The 27,954-nt window shown below is 42.7% G+C and overlaps 1 protein-coding gene across 5 annotated transcripts in view; it reads left to right on the forward strand.

Annotated features, from left to right (window-relative positions):
• Positions 1–27,954, forward strand: part of WIPF3 (WAS/WASL interacting protein family member 3) — a 106,010-nt gene that overhangs the window by 45,020 nt on the left and 33,036 nt on the right. For all 5 annotated transcript variants that reach the window (XM_055347260.2, XM_055347259.2, XM_055347261.2 and 2 more), the window contains exons 3-4: positions 24,595–24,727; positions 27,772–27,903. In XM_055347260.2, coding sequence (XP_055203235.1) covers positions 24,595–24,727; positions 27,772–27,903 — 265 coding nt within the window. The remainder of the gene's footprint in view (positions 1–24,594; positions 24,728–27,771; positions 27,904–27,954) is intronic.

Consider the following 27,954-nt stretch of genomic DNA (forward strand, 5'->3'; position numbering starts at 1 on the left):
CCCTTTCCCCAGGGCTCTGCAGAGCAGAATGTGAAGCTCACTTCCTGGTGTCTGCGATGTTCTCCTTGGCTCGGCCACAAGCAAGTTCACACATCAGCTCCTCTTTACCTTATTGGGGTTGTCACTTTTTAGCCCACCTCCTCTTCTTTTTTTGACTAAATCTTTTCAATGGAATCATCAAATCCTGACCCTCATCTGGGAAAAACCCTGGCTGCTTCTCCTCGCCAGGGTCATGCAAGACCACTCCCTCCTCACCATTGACTTACATTCAAAGTAACAATATACTTTTGTGTTCCAGGCACACAAAATTTCCATGACTGACAGTGCCAGGCTTGGCCTGTTTGGCTTAGATAAAAGCAATTGTCAAGCAGTGGACCTGGAAGGCTCAGTGGACTTTATGAAGTTCAATGTCGTTCCTTCCTGCTGTTGGCACAGATGGTGAGGGCTATTGGCAAGACCAGCTGCGTGGCTGCATGCTGGTGCAGGCTGGGCCGACTGGACGGGTGCCCCGAGAGCTGAGCTTCTTTCACATCTGCCTCATCAGTGCCCTCTGGGTAACCTTGGATTTCTGTGCCCTTCACCCTTCAGGCCCCACAGTGGGGACAGTCCTATAGGGAGAGGTTTGAGCGTGCTATTGATTTTCTTTCTTGCTTCATGTTGCTTTTGTTTCATTTAAAGTGTTGCTAGACAATGCCTGAAGAGAAAGGCTCCTCTAAACCTTTTTATTTTAATTTTACTTGTTTTTATTTTTTTAATTTTTTAATTTTTAATTTTTGAGATGGGAGTCTTGCTTTGTTACCCAGGCTGCAGTACAGTGGTACAATCATGGCTCACTGCAGCCTCCAGCTACTGGACTCAAGCAGTCCTCCTGCCTCAGCCTCCCAAATAGCTGAGACTACAGGCACACAACACCATGCCTAGCTAATTTATTTTTTATTTATTTTGTAGAGACAGGTCTTGCTTTGTTGCCCAGGCTGGTTTCAAACTCCTGGCATCAAGCAATCCTCCTGCCTTGGCCTCCCAAAGCATAGGCATGAGCCACGATGCCTAGCCTAAAGCTTTAAACATGTTCTTCAAAGGCTGGGTTCTCAAGTGTAAAACAGGGAGAGGCTGGCCAAAAGTAGAGGGTGCCATGACCACACCACATCAGCTTCCTAAGGAGGATAGAAGGAACAAAATGAGATTTCATAGGAAAACTCTTTAAAATACAAAATCGTGTACATCCTTGTTCTTCGGTGAAATGAACTGAAATATGGCAGCTATATTAGGACATATTATTCTTGCTTTAACAAGAGCCAGACACCAAGAGAATCAAGACCAACAAGAATCATCTTACCACTCAGTTCCCTGATTCACTGCTTTGACACCTGGAGCAGTAGCCCTAGGGCTACCCAACCTGCTGGAACTTCTTGTATGTCTTCCCCAAGAAACAGGTGCATATTGTGAAACCTCTTGTTCTCTTTGCTGCCAAATGTAGTTGCCCCCTACCCTGAACTCAGGATTTCTAACATAGACCCAGTGGTGATGGCTGAGTTTCAGGTTGGGAGGACAAGTTTAGAAAAAGGAAGGAGTGTGTGTCCAAAGTCACTTATTGACAGGGAGACTTTTCCACAGCAATTATAATCATACCTTCCTGTTATTACTCATAATAGTAATCCTCTAACATTTTGCTGTCAGCAGTGTGACAAATTAAAAAACATCTCCCCATAGAATATCACTGGATCTTTCAACACCTTCATGAGACAGGTAAGATCTAATTTTGGGCTCCCCTAAAAGTAGATTCTGAGACAAGGCTTTAGGTGCAAGTAGTTTGTTTGGGAGGTGATTCCTGGATGCCCTGATAAGAGAGCGAGGAAGTGAAATAGAAGAGGGAGGAAAACCAGTAACGGGTGTACGGGGAACTGGGGCTGCACCCCTGCTGTATCCTGGAGAGACTGTGTGGAGCCTGCCTCAAGTCGTTCCACCAACTCTTGTGACTCTCAGGCACTTTCCCCATCTGTCTTGCAGGGGTGTGCGTTCTCCTCTAGGAGTTCCCCTGGTAGAGTCCAACAGGCAGCTAGCCCAGAGGGGAGATGAAGTCATCCTCTGGAATAGGCTGAGCAGGTGTGCATGGGAGACCCACAGCACCCGCTAGGGCTGTGCTTCTCACAGGGACAGGTTCATAGGGGAAGAAACAGGCACAGTGAGCTCCAGTGCTTGCTCAGAGTCCACAGGACTCCATCCCCTGCCCTCTGTCCCCTCCACCACAGTGCATCCCCTAAAGCCCCAGGGCAGTCAGTATTAGGAGACTAGCAACAGGGCCAGTAGCAATGGCCTTCTCTGACAGTGTTTCTCACACAGGGGCCCTGCATGGCTGGTGTGGCCCCTTCTTTTAGAGGCTCTTTTAGAGCATGGTGATTAAGATTCCTGAGCCAGACTTCCTGTGTTGCCATCCCAGAAGTTCTGCGGCCTTGGTTGAGCAAATTACTTAAATCTTCTGTGCCCTAGTTTCATTCTCTATTAAAATACTACCTATCTCATTATGGCTGATGTGAAGACTAATTGAATTAATACATATAAAGAGCTTAGTAGAGAATAAGGAACATCCAGGTGTTCACTGGTGGTGGTGTGGTTGGGCATAGCGATGCTTTTTTTCCTTCTACTACCATTTTCCTGGCTTTGGAATTAATGTGAACCGATAAAACAAAAGCTCGCATTTCATTGCAGCATTTATGTCTGATAGGGATCTCACGAAGTTTAAACACCGTTACACTTTGGACGATTTATGTATCACCTGCCTTCACTGCACACTGGTAAACTCCCTAAGGAAGGAGATTGCACTTGCCTTGCCCTTCCTGGCATCAGCAGCTTGAATCAGTGAGGCCCCCGGCCTTTGGAGCTGCTCAGGAAATACGCACTCAGTGAGGAGAGCACATCCTTCCATAGGTTCACCAGTGACACCAAAGCCTCATGTTACACAGCCTAGCCACCTGCTGCTGGTGGCATTAATGTAAGAAGAATTTTAAAGGCTGCACAAAAGATGCACTTCTCCCAGAATTTTCTCTATATTTATAGAATGCTATTATAAGACCCTCAAAAATATTTTCAGCTGTGGCTCGATTCTTTAATCCCAAGTAGGATGAAATTGAAAGCTAAAATATGGAGTGTGGCATTTTAATATGCACTATTAGCATCCACCACTGATGATCAGTATTAATGTTTTATTACGGATAGCACTATATGCCAACAGGTGGACTACATTTAACACTTGTTTGACTTTGACACACTCTGAAAATGGGTCAGGGCCAAATTGAGGAGTCCTGTTTAACAGATGACAAATCCCTTCCACTGAAGTGTACAGACTCCCCTGCAGCAGAAGTGACCTGGGCCAGGTCGCTTGTTCACAATTACCACGTTTCTTTGATAAATGTCAGAGGCACCCAGTAGAGGGAGATGGGTGTTGGCTCCGCAGCCTGTGACTCGGTCGTAGACTCAGCTTCTTGTGGGCTGAATTATGTTTCTCTGGCCAAATTCCAATGTCGAAATCCTAACCCCCAGTGCCTCAGAATGTATTTAGAGAGAGGGCCTTTGAAAAGGTAATTAAGATAAAGTGAAGTGCTAGTGCTTCACTTCCCATGTGAAGACACAGGGAAAAGACAGCCATCTACAAGCCAAGGGGAGAGGCTCTCAGAAAAAACCAGCCAGCCAACACCTTGATCTTGACCTTCTAACCTCCAGGACTCTGAGAAAATAAGTGTCTGCGGTTTAAGCCACTCAGTCTTTGTACTTTGTTGTCAGCCCTAACAAACTAATGCACGATGTCTTTCTTAGCAAGCGTGTGCAGAAACCACCTGAGGCTCCCTCAGCTCTATGAAGTCCCAGCTTCCATCTTCTGAGATGCTGCCATTAACCTGAGGAAAGGCTTTTAGGGGTAAACGTATTTTTCTTGAGGCAGAATTCAGCGTTCCTGGACAGAATCTGCACCTTGTATCTTCACCCCGTGCTCATACATGGATGTGGATGCACATCCTTTCCCCCAAGTGTCTGTGCTGTTTTGTTTTGGTCGTACTTGCTTTGTTTTGCCTTGTTCTGTCTACTGTTTAGAAAAAAATGCAGAATCTCTGATTAGAAGGAGCCTTTTAGGGCTTTGCTTCTAATGACATAAATTGCTGAGTGTGCTGCAGTAGCAATGCATTTAGAATCAATGGACAGATAACTGCTATTTCTAGAAGCTTATATGGAGAATTGTGTCAATTCCTTGCAACCTTGGATGGTCTCAGCATTCATTATAGGACAGTCTTTCAGTAATCACAAAGCGAATTGTCCCTCTCACATGCCATGCAGCAGCTGTTGGCTCCCTTTTGGGGGCCACTGTTGTTCTAATTGATTCTTGCTGGAGTGACGGGGCTCAGTTATGGCTGGAGTGGACGAGCAGACCCAGGGTTAGCCTCAGGGGGTCTTAGCGTAGGCTGATAGTTGCAAACATGTACCAAAGAAACCACAAGAAGTGAATGTTAACTCACTTTTTACAAATCATCTCACTCCTGCCCTTTCTTTGTCTCCATTTTTTCTCACTCTACTGTCCCTTTATTATTTTGTCTCTGTTGCCAGAGTGAGCAAATCAAAGTACAGGACACCCTGTTAAACTTGAATTTCAATTAAATGACATATAATTGTTTTAGTGTAAGTGTGTAGCAAACTCACACTAAATCAATTATTTGTTGTTTATCTGAAATTCAGATTTAACTGTGAATTCTGTATTTTATCTGGCAACCCTATGTCTCTCAACATGACTTTTGTGTGTTTCTTAGATATGTATGTATATATGTAGATAGGACTATAGACATACACATAGCTATCTTCCTCACAGACTTTGCTAATCTGTCCTTTTCCATTGTAAACCTACCCCACCCTACATATCTCCCACCTTTATTCATATATTTAGGGGTTTTTTTTACATATCTTTTCTTCTTCCTTTGTTCATGCCTTTGTATTCTGTTCCCTATTGTATATCTCCCTAATCTATCCTTAAAAACTATGGTATTTCCTCCTAAATATTGGTCATATTTAATAAGTACTTTAAGTTTCCTTCTTACTTTAAAATTCTGAGAAGTAAAAATCTTCAGGCCAGGCACAGTGTCTCACACCTGCAATCCTAGCACTTTGGGAGGCCAAGGCTGGAGGATTGCTTGAGCCCAGGAGTTCGAGAATAGCATGAGCAACAAAATGAGATCTCATCTCTACAAAAAATAAAAAAATAAAAAAATTAGCCGAGCATGTTGGTGTGGTGTCTGTTGTCTCAGATACACAGGAGTCTAAAGCAGGAGGACAGCTTGAGCCCGGGATTGCTTGAGCCTGCTGTGAGCTGTGATCTTGCCACTGCACACTAGCCTAGGTGACAGAATGAGACCCTGTCTCAAAAGAAAAACCAAACAAAACTTTCTAGCTATCTCTTTAAAAACAGAACTTGCATTTTATTGTCATTCTTATTTATTTGTTTATATTGATTTTACCTTGTCAGATCAATGGCTCTTCACTGAAAATGGGATGATACCCTTAGACAGAAGGTTGGTGGGGTAGAATGCATGTCATGTAAGAACCTTCTGGGCAACATGGAAAGTTTAAGGAATAAATATTTTTTCACTCTTGTCATATTTTATTAGCAAATCTCAAAATCCACCAGTCAATAGGCACAAGTTACTCTAATGTCTATTTTTTCGCAAATCACTATGCTAAGCTATGGGAGACCCAAATCAGTGGAGCCTTATTTGTCTCTGCCCTCAGGTAAGACATATGAAGAGATAATATGAAGTAATATATATTCATTGTAGCAAAGAATGTAGGCTGAGGGGGAACTGAGTGATAAGAGACCTTGGTGATTAAGGGATTGGGTGAAAATGGCTGCCCTCCTTACCAGCGTGAAGCACAGAGCAGACAGTGCTGGGGCCCTCGCTGGGAACTCACACACCTCCCTCACCTTGCACCCTAACCACCTCCCTCACCTCACCTTGTCCCCAACCTGTGACATAGGGTAGTTAAACTTTGCTCCCCCATAATCTGGCATTTCAGAAGATAAACTAAGTCGTTTCTCTTAAAAAGAATCATGGCAACATGTCCCTGATGCTTTTGGAAAATATAAATTGATGAATTTATTTTTCTTGATTTTTAGTAGATTATGCCCCAACTCATTCCACAAAAAGTTGAGACAGTGATTTTCCCGCAGAGTTTTCCTACACCCTTTCCATAGTACTTGGCTTCTACAGATTTTTTTTTTCTGGTTTATAAGATGTCTGATTTATTTTTTGACAAAATAAACCAGAAAGCTCAGTGCAGGTGTCCACCAATTCAAGGAGAAGACACACTTTTCAGAGCTCTGCTTCCTATGGCCCAGCTGCTGTTGGTCATTGGTGTTACCTGGGGTTTCTACATTCTCCCACCTCCTACCCAGTGACTTCTCCCAGGGACGTTGATGACTGTGGAGCTTTAATAGTATGATTTTCTTTAAACTATTCCATGTAAACATTGAATATATCTCTGTGTGTATATGTGATTTAATTTTTAAATGGACTTTTTTAGAGCAGTTTTAGGTTCACAGCAAAACTGAGCAGAAAGTACAGAGAGTTCCTGTACACCCACTGCTGCCACACATGCACAGCCTCTCCCACTGTGCACATCAAGACTTACATTCTGTATTTTTCAAAGATTCATCATCTTTAAAACCCTCCTTTTCATGGTTGTTGCAGCATGAACCTATTGTTACTCAAAATGAACAGACTGAGTACCAGAGATTATTGGCATTTTAATGTGATTTCTTTAAAATGTTTATGTATTAGTTTTTATGGTAATTGTCTTACACTCATATTACATAGCCATATTTTCTCATATTACATAGCCATATTTTCTGCCAGTACAAGTATTTTTGGTTCTTAAAGTGAAATGGAATATACTAGAGATCAGAATAGTAGCTGACACATCAAAGGCAGTTGATGATGTTTGTTAAACTACATTGATATTCTATTTCTCAGAGTCTTGTGACTTCCAGATGCTTCATGGTCTTTAAATGGCTTCTCCCCTCACCCCACCCTCAACAAGGCTGTAGCCTCTTCCATAGCGTGTGGGTTAACTTCACTGAAATATCAAGGAGGCAGAGACCCATCAGCACAAAAGAAGGACAGTGTATAGAGATATATCTTAGGTTCAGAGCAATGGTTACATCAGCCCACACCACTCTCATTACATATAGCCTCAATCAGCAGGCCTAATTTTAGGAGGTGCAAGACAAAAATACAGTTGAGAGAAGTGAACTAAAAATACACCCACCTTATTCTGTTACAATGTACTTCCTCAGATAGTTGGTCTGTTCCATTAAGCAAAATTCTCTGCCTATCATAGTTGTCATAAAGACTTTTCGATGATGATTAAGAACAATGAGAGCCTACATTTTATTTTGATTCATTGCAGCTGTCGTGACCTTCCACTTATTTCTGCTCCTTTTTAGAATTGCTGGCATTCACTTAAACAGATGCTACTGTATTTTTCAGGGAGAGTTTGAGGTGGCCCCATTTTATTAATATACAAAGAGTGTCATTAAGGAGGGTATGTTGTATGAGTCACACTTTAAGTATACCAGTGGGCCCCTTCTGTGATTCTCATGACAAAAATACTTATTTCTATTTTCAGCTCCCACTGTATTTTTCACATTGAAGAACCTATTTTATTTTAATGAAGTTTTAAGAGTGCTTATTATGTATAAGACACTATGCTGAGTACTGGAAGGGTTGATTGAGACATAATTCCTGCCTCAAGGAACTTACTTGGAGAAGACAGATACATGTTAAGATGTGAAACTAGGATGTCTGCAGTTGGCACTTCTTAGGGAGGGAGCTGTTTTTGGGGAAACATCTTCATGAACTATGGAGGTAGGGCTGGAACTTGAGGGCAGGAACAAGGTAGCAGTAAGAATGGATAAACCACACCACATGAGACAAGGGGAAGAATTCGTTCCATGCATAAGAGGCTGGGCAGAGGGAGAAGACGGTTGAGCAGGGAGCTGAGACAGAAGATCCAGAACACTGGTTTGAGGTTTGGGACAAAAGGAGCACTGGACCAGGTGACATTCCATGTTGGGAAGATCAAAGGCCATTTGAGGGCCAGGGATGCCCAGTACTCAGTGTGAGGGTGTTGATGATGCTTGGGAGGGAGAGCCTTTCTGTTCTCTACCACATTTCAATAACATCTACTGTGCTTATCAGGAATGCTTTATGTGAGTGTTTTGGGGTTTCTTTGTTTTGTTTTGTTTTGTTTGGGTGTGGGGACTATCCCAGAAGGTTCTGAGCTGCATTTCTGAGAGCATGAGGAATACAGCAGAGACAGGATATATGAAAGTAGGAACCTGGAAGCAAATGTGACCCTGAGACACAAGCTCCCCTGAAATTGCAGAAGTCTTTGGCAGGCATTGTACTTCCTGAGGGCGTCAAGCGGGAGGTCTGAGCCAGTTTCCTCTCGATCTCAAGGGCTTGGGAAACCCCAGCTGATATCTGCTTGTCTGGGTTAAACTGTTAAAATGCATGGCCATTTTACATAAGTTTATAAGAGTGGAAATGCACAGAAGGGAATAATTAATTCTGACTCAGATTAATTTAGGGCTCCCTGAGAGAGCCTTCATAGCTGGGCCTTGGAAGCTGAGTGTGAGTTCAATAAACAGAATTGGAGAAGGCTGTGTCAGGTAGAGGGAATGCCTGAGAATTGGCCTTGAGACACCAACTGTGTGGACAGGACAGGGAATGGAGAACTAGGCATGTGTGGTTGGCATCTATAGTGTGTGGGTGGGTAGAAACATGGACCGTGGTCAGATTCTGGAAGGCCTTAAACTCTGTGCTTAGTGAATTTTGACTTAAGTCTGTGGATGTCTGATCTGCATCTAGAGAACTAAATTGGAGAAACAACATGAAAGTTTGTAAGGAAAAGTTTTGAAAGCAAGAGTCCCATTAGAAGACCATTTAAATCCATGACTCTCAAACTTCCCACTCCCACCTATACACCTACTATAGTTTGGATACTTGTCTCCCCAAACCTCATTGTGAAATGTGATCCCCAGTGCTGGAGGTGGGGCCTAATGGGTGGTGGTTGGGTCATGGGGACAGCTCCCCATGAGTTCGTTCTTGCTGTATTAGTTCCCTCCAAAGCTGGTTGTTAAAAAGAACCTGGTGCCTCCCCCTGTCTCTCTTCCTTCCTCTCTTACCATGTGATCTGGACACACTGGCTCCACTTTGCCTTCTACCATAAATGGAATCAGCCTGAAGCCCCCACCAGAAATAGATGCTTGCGCCATGCTTCTTGCACAGCCTGCAGGACTGTAAGTCAAATAAACCTCTCTTTTCTTCATAAATTACCCAGGCTCAGATATTCCTTTATAGCAACACAAACAGACTAAGATAACCCCTGGAGGATGATCTACTCCCATCGCTAAGATTGGAGCCATAGTTCAAATGGTATGAGTGAGAAGTAAAGAGAGTGAACACAAGAAATTGTAGTAGAACTAGAAAGGATGGTAGGAATCAGAGATACATTTGGAGGCATGGTTGATAGGTGGTAAAATTGACAAATTATTGATACAGGGAATTGTTGGTTTTAAGTCTGGTTAACTTGAAAGATATTATTGAGCTCTGTATCACAATAGGAGTAAGAGGTGCATAGGAGTGTGTTTGTGCACGGTGGGGAGCGGTGGGGGTGGGGCAGAGATTATGAGTTTGGTTTTGGATGTGTTAAGATTGAGGTACTAGTGGGATATTTACATGGAGATGTTCAGCAGCCAGTTGGAAATGCAGGCCTGGGGCTGCACACTAAGCTCATTCTTAAATGACTTATCTATGTCGCATAAATGCCAGCAAAGCCCAGAGGTAGATGGAGTAGATTCTAGGTGTTTCAGCTCATTCCTGAGCCTCACCATGGAAGCAATATATGGAAGTGTCTGGATTTCCCCCTACTCTGTCCCTGCCCATGGGAGATTCTCAGTGAATGTTTGTTTGAGTGGGAGCAATACCCTCAGTTTGGTGATTCTGGGGGGAATGGAAGAGTTTATACTTTACTTGCAAATCATGGTATGGAAGCACTCATTTACTATATTTGCTTATATTTGACCTTTTGTCCATGAACATATGGACATAACAAATATTTTCCTAGGAAAAGAAATGTAACTTTACAAGGGAGATTTTTCTTAAATACACAGGGCAAAGGGGTGGTGGCAGGGGTACTGCACAGTCTTAGTCCTGCCTTCCTGCCTCCTTTCCTTTGTTTTCTCTTTGTTGTGACCTGTTAGCATAGTAGTTTATACTACCTTCTATTTGCCATTTATTTATTTATTAATATATTGCTTGTTTATTGTTTCTTTATTATAGATATTTGTCCTCTAAAGAGCAGCAGCCTGAGTCTGTTTTTGTAGAGAACTTAGACCAGAATGGTTGTGCTTAATAGAAGAAGAAAGTCAAACAAGTACGGATTGAATGGCTGGCGTGCAGGGTCACTGGGCTTATGTGGTGAAAAATGAAGGAACTGACATTTACCCCTCAGGGTTGTTGGGAGACTCACATGCCATCATATCTAGGGACAGACTTATAAGCTGCAAATGTTTGCAATCATAGGACACTGATGTTGTTGTCATCGTTATTTGGGGAAAGTCAGGTAAATGAAGAAAGATTCACCAGAGTTTTCAGAACATACTTCATGGAAAAGATATATTTGAGCCAGACAGAGCCATTGTCCATTCTTACGCAGAAGAGGGACTGATGGCATTTGGGGAAGATTTATCTGGAAGTGTTTTGCAGCAATTCAGCCATGCGGTAGTGGGAAGCCCTGGCGTGGTTGCTGACATGGGAGGGGAGGTCACTCTGGCACTCCATGGTGTCCACGGGTCCCCTGAGGCATATAATTCAGGGGGCATTTTCTTCCCAGAACACATCCATTTAGCTTCCTTGCTGGCAGCACCTCCTGGCCCACTTACCTTATTCTGTGAAGGCCTCACACACACACAAACTAGACCATTAGACAACTCAACTTGAGTTCAAGATGAGGCTGGGGGAGATGCTCCTTCTTTTTCCTAGGGAAAATGTCAGACTTGGTTGTTTCCGGATGTCTAAACTTTCTCATATGATAAAAGATACTGTAGGGCCAGGAAATGATAAAAGGTCAGTAAGACATGGGATAGTCGGCAAGGATGGTCACTTGGGCTGGGAAAGGCCTGGTCATTTGTTGGCCTGGGGATATATTATCATCTCTGTCCTGAAAATGAAAAGAAATTAGAACTGAGCAAGTGGCCCAGTGGGCATATCAAATTTTTCTGTGTCCATGGTTAAAAAATGAGCTATGCAAAGAGTCGGCAGTGAAAGGAGCAACATTGCAAGTGTAGTTTGTGTCTGTTAATGGGGCTCACTGTTTTGGCCAGGGTGTAAGAGAGATAATAAGCTTATTGCAGTGTGTTGAGTTTAAGTTGCAATCTCTAAATAATATGCCAACACTGTTATTTCTTTATTTATCACACTGAGACATCATCTGTTGACTTGCTACTATGAGTGATGAGGATTTAGCTTCCTTGAATCATCCCTCTTCTCTTCCTCCCCACCTTCCTCCTTATTTTTTTTATCCTTATGGCACTATTTTTACTTCCTTTTGTGGTTACCTTTGTAACTTTAAATAATACACTGAAGCCTCTGTTGCTTTTGGTCAGCTTTTGACAGCATTCTTTCACCCTCTGTTTTGTGAAATGAGGTTGTGGTGCCTCTCCCTTTTGCTACATCTCTTTTCTATCTTCCATGTCCCAATTTTTCTCAACTGTATTTTTTATTTTGTTTGTTTTTATTTATTTATTTTGAAATTAACATATAGTAAGACTGACTTTTGCAGGGGAGGGTAACAACTTTGTAAATTGCAACACATGCATAGATTTATGTAACTACCACCACCATCAGGACACAGTGCAATTCTATCACCCCTAAAAACTCCATCGTGCCACCCATTTGTAATCACACCTTCCTTCCACCCATAATCCATGGCAGCCACTGCTCTTCCTTTATTATCACTATTATTCCATTGCTGGGTAGTAGTCCTCAGCTTATTAATCTATTCACCTCCTGAAGTACATTTTGGTTGTTTTCAGTTTTGAGCAATTATGAATAAAGCTGATCTAAACATTCATACATAAGTTTTCATATGAACATAAATCTCTATTTCTCTATCATAACCAGACCATACCATCTTGATTACTGTAGTTTACAGGAAGTCCTAAAATCAGGTAATGTGAGTTATCCAACTTTACTCTTCTTTTGCAAAATCATTTTGATGATTCTAGTTTCTTTGCCTTTCCATATAAATTTTAGAGTTAGCATGTCTATATCTATTTTAAAATCTTACTGGGATTTTGATTGGAATTGCATTGAATTTACAGATCAACCTGGGAAGAACTGACATCTTTCCTATGTTGAGTTATCCAGTTCATGAACATAGCATATCTCTTCATTTATTTAGGTCTACTTTCTTTCATTAGCATTTTTTGATTTTAAGAATCCATATGCTGTGCGTGTTTTGTTAGATTTATACATAAGTATTTCCTTTGTACTTGGAGCTATTTTAAGGTATTTTTAAATTTTTGATTTCCAGTTTTTTGCTGGTACAATATATAGTTTTGTGTACTGACCTGGTATCTTATGACCTGACTAAATTCATTTATCAGTTCTAGGAGTTTTCTACATAGAAAATCATGTTGTCTGAGAAGAGGTACAATTTTTATTTCCTCGTTCCCAATCTGTTATGCCATTTATTTATTTGTCTTATATTATTGTGCTTGCTAGAATTTCCATTATGATGGTCAGTGAGAGTGGTGAGAGTGAATGTCCCTGCTTTGTTCCTGATCTTGGGAGAAAATTTTTTACCACTAAGTGTATTGTCAGCTATAGTTTTGTTTATTTTTTTAAATCAGGTTGTTGAAGTACCCTTTTATTCCTAGTTTACTGAGAGTTTTTATCATGAATGGATGTTGAATTTTGTCAGATGCTTTTTCTGTATCAATTGATGTGATCATGTGATTTTTCTTTTTTAGACTATTAATATGGTGGATTTTATTGATTGATTTTGAACCAGATTTTATTATATTGTATTCCCAGAATAAACCCCACCTAGTGGTAGTTTACTATTATTTCTACATATTGCTGGACTCTGTCAGTTCTTCATAGCTAAGGATAACGTTTGCGTTCCGTTGTGTAATCATATTAAGTGTTTCCTGCTTTGTCTCTACAAATGTCTCTAAAAGTTGAAAATCTCTGAGAGACAATACTTTTAGGATTATGAAGTACAAATACTGTCTGTATGGAAACAAATAGGATTGTATGATTGCATTTCTCTCTCTTTGTGACCAAAATACTCTCAACGTTTTAATAGGGTAAGATATGATAACTCCTTTCTTACTCTTATTAAGTTACTCAGAATCAATGTCTTTCTTGGACAATTTTCTCTTTTTCCCACATTTCAGATTCTCTATTTTTAGTAGTGGTTGAGGAAAGGGAGACATATTCTTTCTTCCCTTGATGCCCAGCATCGCCCAGCTTCTTAGACGTTCTCTTGCTCAGAATGTGTTCCATTCTTTTCTAATTTGAACTGGCTATTTTCTAGGCCTGCTACACAGCTGTCTTCCAGGGATTTCTTTTTATTGGATCTCTGGCTTTATTCCAGGGAATGCAAGCTTTAAAACAGGAAAAGGTGGAGTCTGCTGAAAATTATTAGGGGGAACTGATATTAATAGCTAACATTTATTGAGTAATTACCAGGTGCCAAGCCCTGTTTTAAGCTCATTATAGGGATTACCTCCTTTAATCTGCACTACAACTTATGTGGTAGTTATTACTCTCTTCCAAATTTTATGGATGAGGAAATTGAGGCTTCAAAAGTCAAGTAACCTGGCTAAGTTTTGCGACCAATAAATGGTGGACCCAGAATCCCAACCGAGGTGATGGGACTCTGGAGCCCTCATTTTTAACTGCAAAGAGGGGCTGTCTCGGGTGTCTTTAGGGGTGACTTACTCCACCAAGCACACTTGGCCACTGGCAGACTGGACCCAGATGCTTCCTGAAATGCAGACAGCCAGAACAGAATAGTAAATTGAAGAACTGACCCCTGAACTCAGCTCTTTCTACTATACCACACTACCTTCTTAATAACGAGTGGGTAAATACGCTTTTGGCACCCCAACTAGCAGGAAGAAGTGGCTCAGAGAAGAGCCAAGAATGTTGAGAACATGAACCACAGAGACACTAGGGGTATGGAGGATCACTGCAAACCAAAGAAGGACTTGTTGGGTGCAGACAGGGAAGGAAAGGCCTCTACTCTTCATTGACAGGGCCTAGAACTGGAGTGAGGCCGAGGGATGACACAGTTATAGAACACATATGCTCAGCAGCCCGGTCTGGTGACCTAGGGGCCCAATCCAGAGAGATTTGGAAGAAGGTTCTGGAAGGGATGAGAATTCCATTAGATCCAGCAATGCAACCCTTTCAGGACTGTCCTTGGGCTAGCTGTGAGTCATTGTTTCTCTAGGATTCAATCCAAGTCTGGACCCAGAGGCGTCTGTTGGACTTCTCATGCAAAGGTCCTAGAAACTGACTGTAAGACAAGGAAGTCTAGGCTGGGCATGGTGGCTCACGTCTGTAATCCTAGCACTTTGGGAGGCCGAGGCAGGTGGATCATCTGAGGTCAGGAGTTCAAGACCAGCCTGGCCAACATGGTGAAACCCTGTCTCTACTAAAAATACAAAAATTAGCCGGGCATGATGGCACATGCCTGTAATCCCAGCTACTTGGGAGGCTGAGGCAGGAGAATTGCTTGAACCTGCGAGGTGGAGGTTGCAGTAAACCAAAGTCGCGCCACTGCTCTCCAGCCTGCGCGACAGAGCAAGACTCTGTCTCAAAAAAAAAGAAAAGGAAGTCTAGATTCACTTACATTATCATCTATAACAGACAATACTGTGGAAACATCTTGAACTTTCTAGAAATTTTGGAATTTTCCCTTGCTTAGTTATTTTTGTTACCTTTGTCTCCTTTCATATGTGAGCAATGTTCATAACCACTATTATTTTACAGCCAACAAAGGGAGGCCAAATGCCAAAGACCCTGCATTTTGCCCTGCAGCCAATAGGGAGATAAGCAAGGAGAGAAGAGGCCCAACACTCACAAGAGAGAGGTGGACCAGCAGGGCTGGTCCATAAGAGGTTCTCTGTTACCTGACAAGGGAGTTTCAGGTACAGCTTATTTACAGTTGAGGGTATCAGCCACACAGCATAGGGTTACTCTGTGCACTTTCCATTTTAAGTGCTTTCAGTCCCCCTGCCAAGGTAGCTGCTGGCATTTAATGCACTCATCAGGCTCTTCTCAGAGCCTGTCATTCAGCCTTGGCCGTCCTTTCTGGCTCTGGCAAAAGCCTAGCACTTAGCTCCTTTGGCCCCAGCCTTCTTCGGCGCTCCACTCACTGTCTGTTTCTACCCACCCTCCCTTTTCCTTCTCTGATGCCCCTTTCCTGCCCACTCCTTCCTGCTCTGGCTCTCACACTGCTTGTGAGGCAACATCTAGCCTGGCCTCAAGCCAGAGAGCAGTGGGACCTCTCTGCTCTCCCAGCTTCAGGCCTGTCTTATATTTCCTGGGTATAAAAGGCTGTGTTGTGATGAAGAAAGCCAAACTTGCCTGGACTCACCGCTCAGCTCTGTACTTGGTAGCAGTGGATGGTCTGCTTCACCCTTGTGCCTCATCTGTAGACTGGACATAATACTCATAACTAGTACCTACATTATAGAATTGCTCAGGGCCTTTGAAATGAATTAATACATGCAAAGCAGTTGGGACAGTGCCTGGCACATACAAATACCTTCCCATTTCTTTTTATTATTGGTATTGTCATTGTCACCCATTGCATGTTGCAGCCCTCTTGTTAATTCCCTTACCCAAACGCCAAAGTCACCGCTGTGTGCACTCTAAGTAGAGAGAAGGAGCCGGGACTCTGTAAAAGATTGGTTATTTCAAATGAGAAGGAGAGCAAGGAGCCATAGGGACCTTTGAGGTTTCGAGCCTGGATGAATGGGGAGAAACCCTTAACAGAGACTGAGGGCCAGCAGCACTGTGAGTTGGAAATAACAACAGTAATGTTATTTCATTAGTTTGCAAATTAATCTGCCAGGCGGGGGCGTGTTTCTTTTTGATAGTACTTTTTGTCTAGAAGAAATAGAAGATATGAAACCTCACACTGTTCTAACTAGGTATTATTTATTAGTTATTCCTGGTGCCATGCCCTTGACTCCTGGCTCTGCCCCCGCCCGCCCCCCCTCCCCACCCCAGCTTTTTTTTTTTTTTTTTTTTGAGTTCATGAGATTGTTCTTTCTAGGTCCAACTTAAGTTTGAAGATCAAATTTTCTCGTAATTTAAAATTTAGTCTTAAAAGCCTGAGAATATTGGCATCATTGTAAAGGAGAGAATGGTGCGGAATTGAATTCACATCTCTAGGGACACAGTGGCCAAAAGATAAAAAGGGTGAAGACATTAGGATGAATCAGGGCTGAAATGTGACCTCAAAAAACAGCCGCTTCTCTTCCCACACCTGCGTGCTTTGTGGAAGCAGATAAATGTCAGGGGAGGCAGAGTCGAAGATCCAGGGACTAAGGTTTCTATAGAGTTCATGTCAACAAAATACTGATAGGTTGCTCACAGTTGTTTTAAGCTGGATTCACTGGTAAGAGAAAGTGGAGTGGCTTAGTTTTTGCGCTCAAAAATAAGAAGCAAGACCAATATGTAGAAGCTATAATACTGGGCAAGATATGAGCAGTGCTGTAGAGAATTAAAAACGATGTGCCTTGGCAGTGGAAAAGCAGATCACACAAGGAAAAGTTTAGTTGAGAAAGTTGAAAAAATACATTTTCTAAAGTAAACTGTATTTGGTGTCAAGAGCTTCACGGGGAGATGAAAGGTTTGGCAGATATGGCAGAGGGGGTGTGGGGCATCCCCAGAAGAGGAGGTGGGCTGAGCACAGGCTTGGAAGTGGGAAAGAAGAGACAGGGGATAAACCCAGAGCAGCTGAAATGAGGCTCCAACTGGCCAAGGAAAGATATCTTAGGACAGTATGGCTGAATTCCTTGATTCGGTAGAGACTAGTGGGCCATTGAAGCATTTTGAGAAGAGGAGTCAATTAGCACTTTAAAAACGATCATTTGAAGGCTGTCTCAAACAGAGATGAGAGTCCAATTTTGGAGACCAGCTAGGAGGCTCTGGGTCTAGAGTATAAATAATGAGAAGTATATGTATACACACACACACACACACACAAATATATTAAATATATGTACATATGTGTGTATATACACACATATATACAGTGATGCATCGATTAACAAAGGGTATATGTTCTGAAGCGTCTACATTGTTAGGTGATTTTGTCATCATGTGAACATCCTAAAGTGCACTCACACAAACCTGGATGGTAGAGCCTACTGCACACCTAGGTTATGTGGTATGGCCTGTTGCTCTAGGCTACAAACCTGTATGGCATGTTACTGTACTGAATGAATCCTGTCGGCAACTGTAACGCAGTGGTAAGTATTTGTGTATCTAACCATATCTAAACATAGGAAAGGTACAGTAACAATATGGTATTATACTGTTATAGGACCACCGTCGTATGTGTGGTGCATTACTGACTGATACATCATTATGCAGAGAATGTGCACACATGCAACACATGTACATACACCCCCCAAGCACAACATCCTGGCAATCTTACCCGTACTTCATCCCCACTCTTTTTTTTTTTTTCATTTTTTGAGATGGAGTTTCACTCGTGTTGCCCAGACTAGAGTGCAATGGCGCAATTTTGGCTCACTGCAACCTCTGCCTCCTGGGTTCAAGAGATTCTCCTGCCTCAGCCTCCCAAGTAGCTGGGATTACAGGCATGTGCCACCACACCTGGCTAATTTTGTATTTTTAGTAGAGATGGGGTTTCTCCATGTTGGTCAGGCTGGTCTCGAACTCCCAACCTCAGGTGATCCGCCCGCCTTGGCCTCCCAAAGTGCTGGGATTACAGGCGTGAGCCACTGCGCCCCACCTGTATCCCCACTCTTAACACCATGCCTAGCACAGAGTTAGCACTCAAATCTTAAATAATATTGGGTTACATTACTATTCAAGGGGTTCGCTTTACTGATTTCTATTTACCATCTTTTCAAGCCCCTTCTTTCCAGCAGTTTCTGTGAACTACTTTTATCAGTTAAAGTAACCATCACATGCATTTAAAGACATGCTTTTGTCTAGTGTCTGATCCACCATTTATATGTTTAATGTCCTTTTGAATTGCTAGTTATGGGGTAGTTGAGTCTCTAATCCCTGCCTCTGAAATCCATCTGTATCTGCCCAATTTACACATGTCCCAAATCTCTCTTTCTCCATGTTTCTTTCTATTCTTTCCATCCTTAACATTTATTCTTATATTTTTCTGATTATTCCCTACTAAAGAGACTTAGAATTAATACTGGAATCAAAATTCTCATTGTTGCTAAAAATTAGTACTACAATATATTGCCAGATGTGCAGTTTGTAGTTAGGAAGGGATTGGCACACAGTAGAACTGCTTGATAACACTGGTTTGGGTAGGAAAAAGCTGGCATTTATACATAAACTCATGGTACCCCGTGGAAATCTGGGCAAGCTCAGCAGGCAATACTAATGAGGCCTCTGATTTTCTTCCACTGGGTGAGATGGAAAGCCATTGCAGATTTTGAGTGGAATAACATGATCTGGGTAGTAGATGCTCTGCTAAGGGTAAGCATGTTGCTCTAGGAACACAGATAGGGATCTTCATCTGGACTTCCAGGATCAAGAGGCCTCTTGGGAGACAGCCAAGAGACAAGTGTAAAAAGAGCAGAGATCAGCTAAAGCCAAGGTCTGGAGGTGAGCACCAGCATGGAAGGCTCAAGGAGTGGAAAGTCCGGGCTGGTCACTAAGGGCCTTATGCAACGTGAGGGGATTTGAATCCTCAGGATTCAATTCAAATGGATCCAGCAAAGAATGACACAATTAATGATACATCTTTTATAAAGATTACTCTGTCTGTTGTGTGGGGAGGGCAAGGAGACATGAAAACCACGTAAGGGAATCCAGAGGTGATGAATGCCTGTTTAAGGCATCATGGCAGCGATGGAGAAGAGGTGACAGATTTCTGAGAAATCAGGAAAAACAACAGGAGTTTACAATGGATTGGCTGTTAAGAATAAGGAAAAGGGATGAGTATGAGGTGACCTTTACATCCCTAAGCAAAGATGTGACAGCTGCAGATAGTAACCAAGTTATGAAAGTGGATGAGATAACCTTGATGGGTATGCTTGTTTTATGGGTGTAAAGAACAGGACCAGACTCATAGCCCCAACAAAAGACCCCCTCATTTTGCTTTACCTCCAAGGAAGCAAAGGGGCACAGGGTGAATCAGCTCTGTGCTCCAGGTAACAGTCACAGTTCTGTACACTGTACTGTTTAAGATATCAGACCTTGGCCAACGTGGCGAAACCCCATCTCCACTAACAATACAAAAATTAGCTGGGCATGGTGGTGTGCACCTGTAATCCCAGCTACTCCAGAGGCTGAGGCAGAAGAATTGCTTGAACCCAGGAGGGGGAGGTGGCAGTGAGCCAAGATCATGCCACTGCACTCAAGCCTGGGCAACAGAGTGACACCCCATCTCCAAAAAAAAAAAAAAAAAAAGAATCAGGCTTTAGAAAAGGTTAGCAGGTGCATTCTTTTTGAGCATGGATTGGAATTGGATATTTGGGTTTCTAAAAATGAGACTTGGAACTGTTAGATCTCAATGTACCTCATTCTAGAACAACTTGACTTATGCACATATGGGGTGCAGGGAACACTGTGTCAGACCTGACAGGAGAAAGTTAGTTTTTTAAGCAAATATTTCATGTCTCTCTTTTGGATTCCAGGTTCTCTGTGTTCTCCTACATAAAGATGGCAACAGTAGAAGGGAGACATTGACATTCTGGCTGTCCTTGGGATTCAGACTTGGTAATGAACTGCAAACACCCTGGCTGCTGACGCCTGTCTGCCCCCAAGTTTTAGGAGACAGGGGTAGGCTGAGGGCTGGGGTGATCAGCAGGCTTGTATGCCTGGAAACCTGTGCACTAATTTTAGGTTCAATGGCCACATTGGAGAAGCTACTTTTAGGAGACTGCAAGGCTGAAATTGTATTAAAACGATAGGGTTTGGACCCTTGTTGAGAGAAATGACCCGCTAGATTAGAATCGACCAGCTAAGGTTTTTATTAGTATTTTTCACAATTACGAGTATTGGAAAGGTGAGGATGGCATATGGTGACAGGGTGACAAATAGCAGGAGATGTGTATGTCAAAGTTTTGATCTGGGCTGGACTGTCATCTCCCTTCCCCAGCCTATGCTGTAAGGCAGTTGACTCATTTGTTGGAATGACAAATGGACATGCGAAAGCTTTTATAATGTATCAAGGTGAGAGAAAAGGCCCCTCCATATTTTTTTTATTCCATCCTTGGCTTTGTTAAGACTATTGTTCAATTTTTGTATTTCTAATCTCACAGGCACACTTCAGGTCTGCATCCTTTATAACCAAGGGGATGAGCTAAGGTGAACGTCTATTCTACGATGGTTCATCTTTTGGGGATTCTGGGCCGTCTTTTTTGAAGCTTGCTGTAGAACTGAGTCAACAAAAGCTTCATGTGAAACCCAACAAATTGTCACTACTCAAGCACCATGTTAATGAGACAAAACGAGTGAACTTGGAAGTAATGTTTTGTTGGCTTCTTTTTTGTTTTGTTTTGTTTTTTCTGTGTTTTTAGTTTTTGGTGCATAGTTTTGCCGTGGGAAAAGTGTCCAGGAATGGCTTTCTCTCCCTTGACTGTCTTTTTAGTGTCGTTGCCCATGATCGGGATTTGCACAACATGAAACGTTCAGTGAATATTTGAAAATCCTTTCTTTCCTGTTTCTGCATCCTGTAACCACAGTAACAAGAATTCTTGAGGTGGCAGGAGGTTTTTTAAGACAGCAAATTATGGTTGAATTGTTAATAAATATTGCAGATGAAGTGGAGAAATGACTGGTTTTGTGTAAAGTGGCCTTCAGTGTGCAAATGGGTATGTCCTTTTGTGCAAAACCAATTAAGTCTAAATATACTGTATGTGGTCGCTTTTGCCACAAAATTGTTAATTCCTTCCTGCCACACAGGAGAGGAGAGGATTGGCGAACACCATATTAAGATCAGGTGAGGCCGGGCACGGTGGCTCACGCCTGTAATCCCAGCACTTTGGGAGGCCGAGGCGGGCGGATCACAAGGTCAGGAGATCGAGACCATCCTGGCTAACACCGTAAAACCCCGTCTCTACTAAAAAAAATACAAAAAATTAGCCGGGCGTGGTGGCGGGCGCCTGTAGTCCCAGCAACTCGGGAGGCTGAGGCAGGAGAATGGCGTGAACCTGGGAGGCGGAGCTTGCAGTAAGCCGAGATCGCGCCGCCACTGCACTGCAACCTGGGCGACAGGAGTGAGACTCCATCTCAAAAAAAAAAAAAAAAAAAAAAAAAAGATCCGGTGAGAGAGCCCTCTAGCGGGAGATCATCGGGGCGCTCATCAGGGCCAACACTGGAGCAGAAGACAGCTGAGAAGTCAGAGAGGGAATGTTAAATTTAGCCCACAAGGTTGAACTGCACCGTGTAAGTAAACACACTGTGACTTGCCATGTCCTCCTGCTGACTTGGAAGATGTTTACTAACAAATCTGCCCTGTGGAATTGTCAAGAACTTATTGAGGCATGTCCAAAGTTAAAATCATCATTTTAAGGACATGCAACGTTCTTCACAGCCCTCACCTGAAATGCCTGGCCTGGGCGAGGTCAAGGAGTGGGGGATACCTTTTGGTAATAAACAGTCTAAATTGGATGAGACGACCCTCCCCTCCAATCCCCAAGGGCTAGTGAGGGATGGGGTTTTCTCATCATTCCAGTTGCTTTTTTAAAGAAAAGAATGCACCATTCTCACCCTTGCCTTCCCCAAGGCTCCTCTGAGTTGGGCTGTGAATATTATTATAATTCAGTGGGTTATCTTCTTATACCTAGAAGGAAAATTACAAAGCACGCTTTTTTCCCAAATTCCCTGACCATAATGCATACCTGAAGTTGTAATGCCAAATTCACACAAAAATTTTCATACCCTCTTAGCTACAGTTGTGATATTTCTTTGGTCCCTTATTTCTGTCATTCATTATTTATAAATAAAATGAGAGGAAACTTTAAAAATCTTAAAATTTTGCAGCTTAAAATGAACTCATGATATTAATGGTTTATATGGGGTTTTTAAAAGCATATTGTATGGTAAATGCCCTGCCTTTCTAAAATAAATAAATACATACATACATAATATCTCCAGTGAATCAGGATTGAGGCTCCTTGCTCGCCACTTTCTTGTTGACCATCATTCATAAGTCCCTCTCAGGGGTTCAAAAGCTTGTTTCCAGGCAGCAAGAATCAGACTTTGAAGCCTATGCCCTTCAAAACCTGCATAAGGTTCATAACCCACACAGTGGAGTCTGCCAGTGAAAATGTGGACTCAGCACGTTTTAGCCAAAACCGCGACTGCCTCTGCTTCTAGTCTGTGGCACCAGAGAGCCCATGAGTTTCTAGTCAGCCAACCTGGTTTGTCCTTTTTTAAACAGAAAATGGCAATAGCAAGGATTTATAAATACTATTTATACTCCAGGGATCCCCTAAGGTCTCATGTCTTCGTTGAAGCCTGCTCAGCCTGAAAAACATGGTCATTTCTGGCCTCTTGGTGGCCTTCCTCTCTGGGGAACCAGCATGGCTGCCCAGTCCTGTGCTGCGCATTGCACAGTGGCTTAACTCGCTATAGTGTATGCCTCTCTGCCTGGTGCATGCGTATGCCCTTAAGAGCAAAGACAGCTCTGATACCCTGGGTCTAGTTCATTCATTCACTCACTCACTCGAGTCATTTATTCATTCGTTCATACAGTAGTTATTGAGCCACATCCAATTCTACTCTTCGGGGATATTTTTGTGAACAAAACAGACAGAATATTTTTTCCTGATGTGGAGTCCTTGGGGTCAACTCATAATCACAAATGGAAATTTTCCACAATGATAATATAAACTTATACCCTATGATAAATGTGACAGAGGAAAAAGGAATATGGTACCCTCAGAGAAAACAGTGAATGGCCTTATTTAGATTTGGGGTCAGAAAAGGCCTCTGAAGTGGTGATATTTAAGCTGAAACCCAAAGATACATGGTATCCCCGTACAGTAGGGCTAACAAGTATTTCTTGCTTTGAGAAATGATCAGCCATTTCTAAGGTCACGTGGTTGGTATGAACCTTATAACTGTGGAGAATCCTCCTGGCTGTGGCTTCCAGGGCAACCCCTTCCCTCCTTTATTTGCCACCAATCTCCTAATGTTCTTTCTGATGTTCCCTGGCTCTAATAACCCATGGAAACCTCCACCATGTCAGCTGAAGCTACAGCTGAAGTGAAGCAGTTGTATCTCAGGGCTACTTGCAGAAATAGGACAAAACTTTTTCCTGCAAATATATTTATGAAGCGTCTTGCAGTCCATTAGACACTTATCCTAATAAAAGAGCATGTATCCTTGGTAGTCATTGTTGCAAAGTGAAAAGCACATGGCCTTTGGGATTCAGCTGATCTGGGTTTGAACCCCAGCCCTGCAGCCTCAAACAGAAGATTTCTTAGTCTCAGTTTCCTCATCTGTAAGATGAGGGCAAACTCACTTTAAACGCACAAGGTCTTGTGAGGACTAATGTAACACACCCAGGCACAGAAGACAGTCACCAGACATTCATTGTAATCTGCATTCCCTTTCTCCACAACTTTCTGACCTCTATGGGTCCCAGTTTCCCCTGAGCTCCCCAGTTCTCCCCTCTGCTCCATGATCACATGAAGACCACCATCCTCCATTCAAAGCCAGCTCCTAGAGCATGAATCTGCTTCCCTTAAGAGACACAATGGGCCCAGCATGAGCCACCCAGGACCCAATAGCAAGGAGGATGTGAGTACCTAAGGACTGAGCAAGACTTCGGTCCTGCTCAGGAGAACAGTCCAGGGGATGACAGGGCACAGGAACAACTCCCATCGTCAAGTGGGGAATCAGTCAAGGATTTGGTCCAGGAGGGGACCTGGGGCACCAAGCAGGATGATCATTCAAAACCTGAGAGCAGGGGCCAGGTACTCAAGGACAGAAGCCCTGGGGTGGGGAGTGTAAGAGAGAGGAAAGAGGGGCTATGATTTAGGGCTCCCTAAGACCTCCAGGAGCTTGTGCACAAGATAGGCATTTGGGACTTGGTCATCTAAAATAAAGAGTCCCTTCTAGGTCACCAGGAAAAGAGGTGTGAGCAGGACCCAAAAGTGTCTCTCCCATAGGTAATCTGAGATCAGCCTTGGGAATGGGATGGGGAAGACAGAGAACTGCAAGAGGAGAAACTGACAGCAGACAGGACATTTTGCTTATCTGAAAATGCTATTATAGTCAAATCCCTCTTACTCCCTTACAGGTAAGCACAGACACCTCCAGCTTGCGAAGGGCAGATCCGAAAGGCCGGAGCGCGCTGTTGGCTGATATCCAGCAAGGAACTCGCCTGCGCAAAGTCACGCAGATCAACGACCGCAGTGCCCCGCAGATCGAGAGTAAGTGAGCAGCCCGGCCAGGCCTCCTGTGAGCCAAAGACAGGACAGGCATGTGAGGCACAGCCAGACACCCCTGGCTGGGGCCACAGCTGCTTCCCAGGATGCATACGGAGCCATCTCAGACCTGCTCATTGGACAGGCCAAGTGGGCGAGAGAACCAGAGCTTTCCCTCCAAATCTGCAAATGGTTTAGAGCATAACTTCCATCCTTTTCATATGCTAAAAAGAACAACTCTGCAATGGGACACCTATTTAAAAATTATGATAAAATACACATAATATAAAATTCATCATTTTAACCATTTTAAAGTGTTCAATCGGTGCCAGTTATTATATTCACAATGTTGTTGCAACAATCACCTCTATCTAGTTCCACAACATTTACATCACCCCTAAAGGAAATCTCATACCCATTAGTAAGTCATTCCCCATTAGTCCCCGGCCCTTGCCAACCCAATCTACTTTCTGTCTCTCTGGATTTGCCTATTCTGTTATTTCAAAGAATGGAATCATGCAATATATGGCCTTTTGTGGCTGGCCTCCTTCACTTAGCATAATGTTTTCAAGCTTCATAGATGTTGGAGCATGTATCAGTACTTCACTCCTTTTATCATTGAATATTTAATTGTATGGACACACCACGTTTTGTGTATTCTTTGTAGGGTAACATTTAAAGATCACTCACCTTGTGTCAACATGGTCCTCAAACTCAGTGATAGAAAGTGAAGGGCTCACTTTTTAAAAAATGCAAAATTTTTGTTTCACTTTTCACAAGGAGAAAGATTTATTAAGAATTCTGTTTCAGAGGATGATATGACTGAAGCTTGCTGTCTTCTAGAATGTGACAGAGTAAATTGAGTCCTGTGCTCAGGTCAGACGACCCACATTGAGTTCTGGTTCTGCAACCAGACAAATCGGGGAGCCTCTTTGAGGATGTTTGGTCATCTGTGAAATGGGGAGACAATACCTGGCTCCTTTTTTTTTTCTTGGTCGATTGTTGAAAGTTGAAATAATATATGCATAACTCTTTAGTACAGATCGAGCATCCCTAATCCAAAAATCCCAAATCTGAAACTTTTTGAATGTGACATGATGCCTCATGTGGATGATGAAGATGACGTTAACCCTGAAGAAAATGTGCCTCCAGGTGACGTGGTGGAAATGTATGATGTGTTTACTGAAGGACAAGAGTAGCATACATTCATAACAGAACAAGAAATGATGTCAGTTTACAAAATCAGAGAGAGGCTTCTGAGACAAAAACCATTGTTGATGAAGCAGATGACTCTGGAGGAAACATTTTTAAAAGCCAGCTAGCAGAATGCTGCCTCAACTCTAGAGGACCTACTTCCTGGTCTCTCAGTGGTTTCTGATGTTTCTTCTCACCTAAAACAATGAGATCCAGTGTCCAGTAACCTTTAATCAAAACACAGCATCTCAGGAGACTGAAAGCCTGCCTTTGTTTGTTGCTGCCGTTGTCTAACAGCTGATCCGGGTATTCTGGTGATACTACTGTGTTGCTTAGTTACCTTGAACACATTATTTTTTTGCTGTGTTAACGGTATGCCATATTTTTAACTGCTAAGTACTTATGTGTGAAGAAGTGTAGGAAAATGATTGCTTATTGGTAGCATAGAAATTCAGTGTCAGGAATGATGGTAATGGACAAACCACAGATTGTCCACATGGGAGGCTGAGACGGTGACACCTTTGCTTTCTGATGGCTCCATGAACGCAAGCTTTGTTTTATGCACAAAATTATTTTAAAATATTGCATGAAATTAATATTTTATTAACTTCAGGCTATGTGTAAAGGTACATATGAAACAAATACATTTCATGTTTAGACTTGGGTCCCATTCCCCAAGATATCGCATTATGTATACGTAAATATTTCAAAATTTAAAAAAAATCTGAAATACTTTGGTCCCAAGCATTTTGGATAAGGGATACTCACCCTGTAATGTAAGGTATTATTATGTCTTCCTATGTTTTGCTATGATGTGCGTGATGGTAATTCTTAAAGATAGTCCTAAAAATAGAATTATATCTCCTATCTGTAATTATAAATGTCAACACACAAGGATAGACAAATTTTTAAAGAAATATTTTCAACATTGAGAAATATTTTCAACATTGAGTACATTAAAAATTAGTTTCTGGTTAAACCCATGATCGAATTGGTTAAGCCTAATTAACAGGTAAATCAATTTCATTGAAACACTCACTTCCTAATCATTCTCATGAGTAAGTAATGTACAATATTAATACTCAGAATAATCTGGCCACTTTCATCCACCAGTGGGCACTGTGCCCTAATTTCTCTGTGCATATTAGCTTCAAGTTGTTAAATATTTTCTGCCAGGAATTCTTGTCTAAGCTGAGTATCTTCTCGTTTTCTGTAGTTGGTAATCACACATGTCTGGAAGGCTGGAGTTAGTGACACCTTTCCTCAGGGGCTCATGATCTTTCCGTTCCATAGATGAAAAGGTGCAGAGAGGTGCGAGGGGCTGGGGGCTTGAGGGCTGGAGAGACAGGAAGGAAACTGCCAGGGCACAATTATGGCAGGCTTTACCTCCTGCCTGCTGTTCTGGTCAGCGCTTTGTGGACAAGAAGTTAAAATGACTGACTGAATTAAATCTGTGGGTTTTCTTTGTCTAGTCCTCCATAGCCAAGTTGAAAATAAGAGCAGCTCTACACCTACCACATTTGGGTTTTCTAATTCGAAGGTGCTGCCAGTTGCTCTGTTAGCATCTACAAAATGGCAGTGTTCAGGTCCCTTTGTTTTGGTCACTTTTCAGGGGAGCTGGGCACAGATGGTTAGTTCTTTGGTAGGACTGGAGTGGACAGGGCATGTGAGTCTACAGGGTATCAAGGCAGAGGGTGCTTGGGGAGGATGCTGAGTGAAAGGATGACATTGGAAGTGGGAGAATGGGAAGGCTGTCAAGGGCAGTGGTAGACCAGTGTTAGACCATGGTCTGAAATGAGACCTGGCTGCTCAGCTCTGCTCTCAAGTCCTTGCCTATTTGTGTCTTCTCTCTAAAGGTTCTAAAGGAACCAACAAAGAAGGAGGAGGTTCTGCAAACACACGAGGCGCGAGCACACCTCCCACCCTGGGAGATCTGTTTGCTGGTGGCTTTCCTGTATTGCGACCAGCAGGCCAGCGGGATGTAGCAGGTAAGGAAGAATTCATTCTGGCTCCCTTGTGGTCTGTATCTCCTTAACTTG

Source organism: Gorilla gorilla, chromosome 6, assembly GCF_029281585.2.
Source record: "Gorilla gorilla gorilla isolate KB3781 chromosome 6, NHGRI_mGorGor1-v2.1_pri, whole genome shotgun sequence".
NCBI classification, from domain to species: domain Eukaryota; kingdom Metazoa; phylum Chordata; class Mammalia; order Primates; family Hominidae; genus Gorilla; species Gorilla gorilla.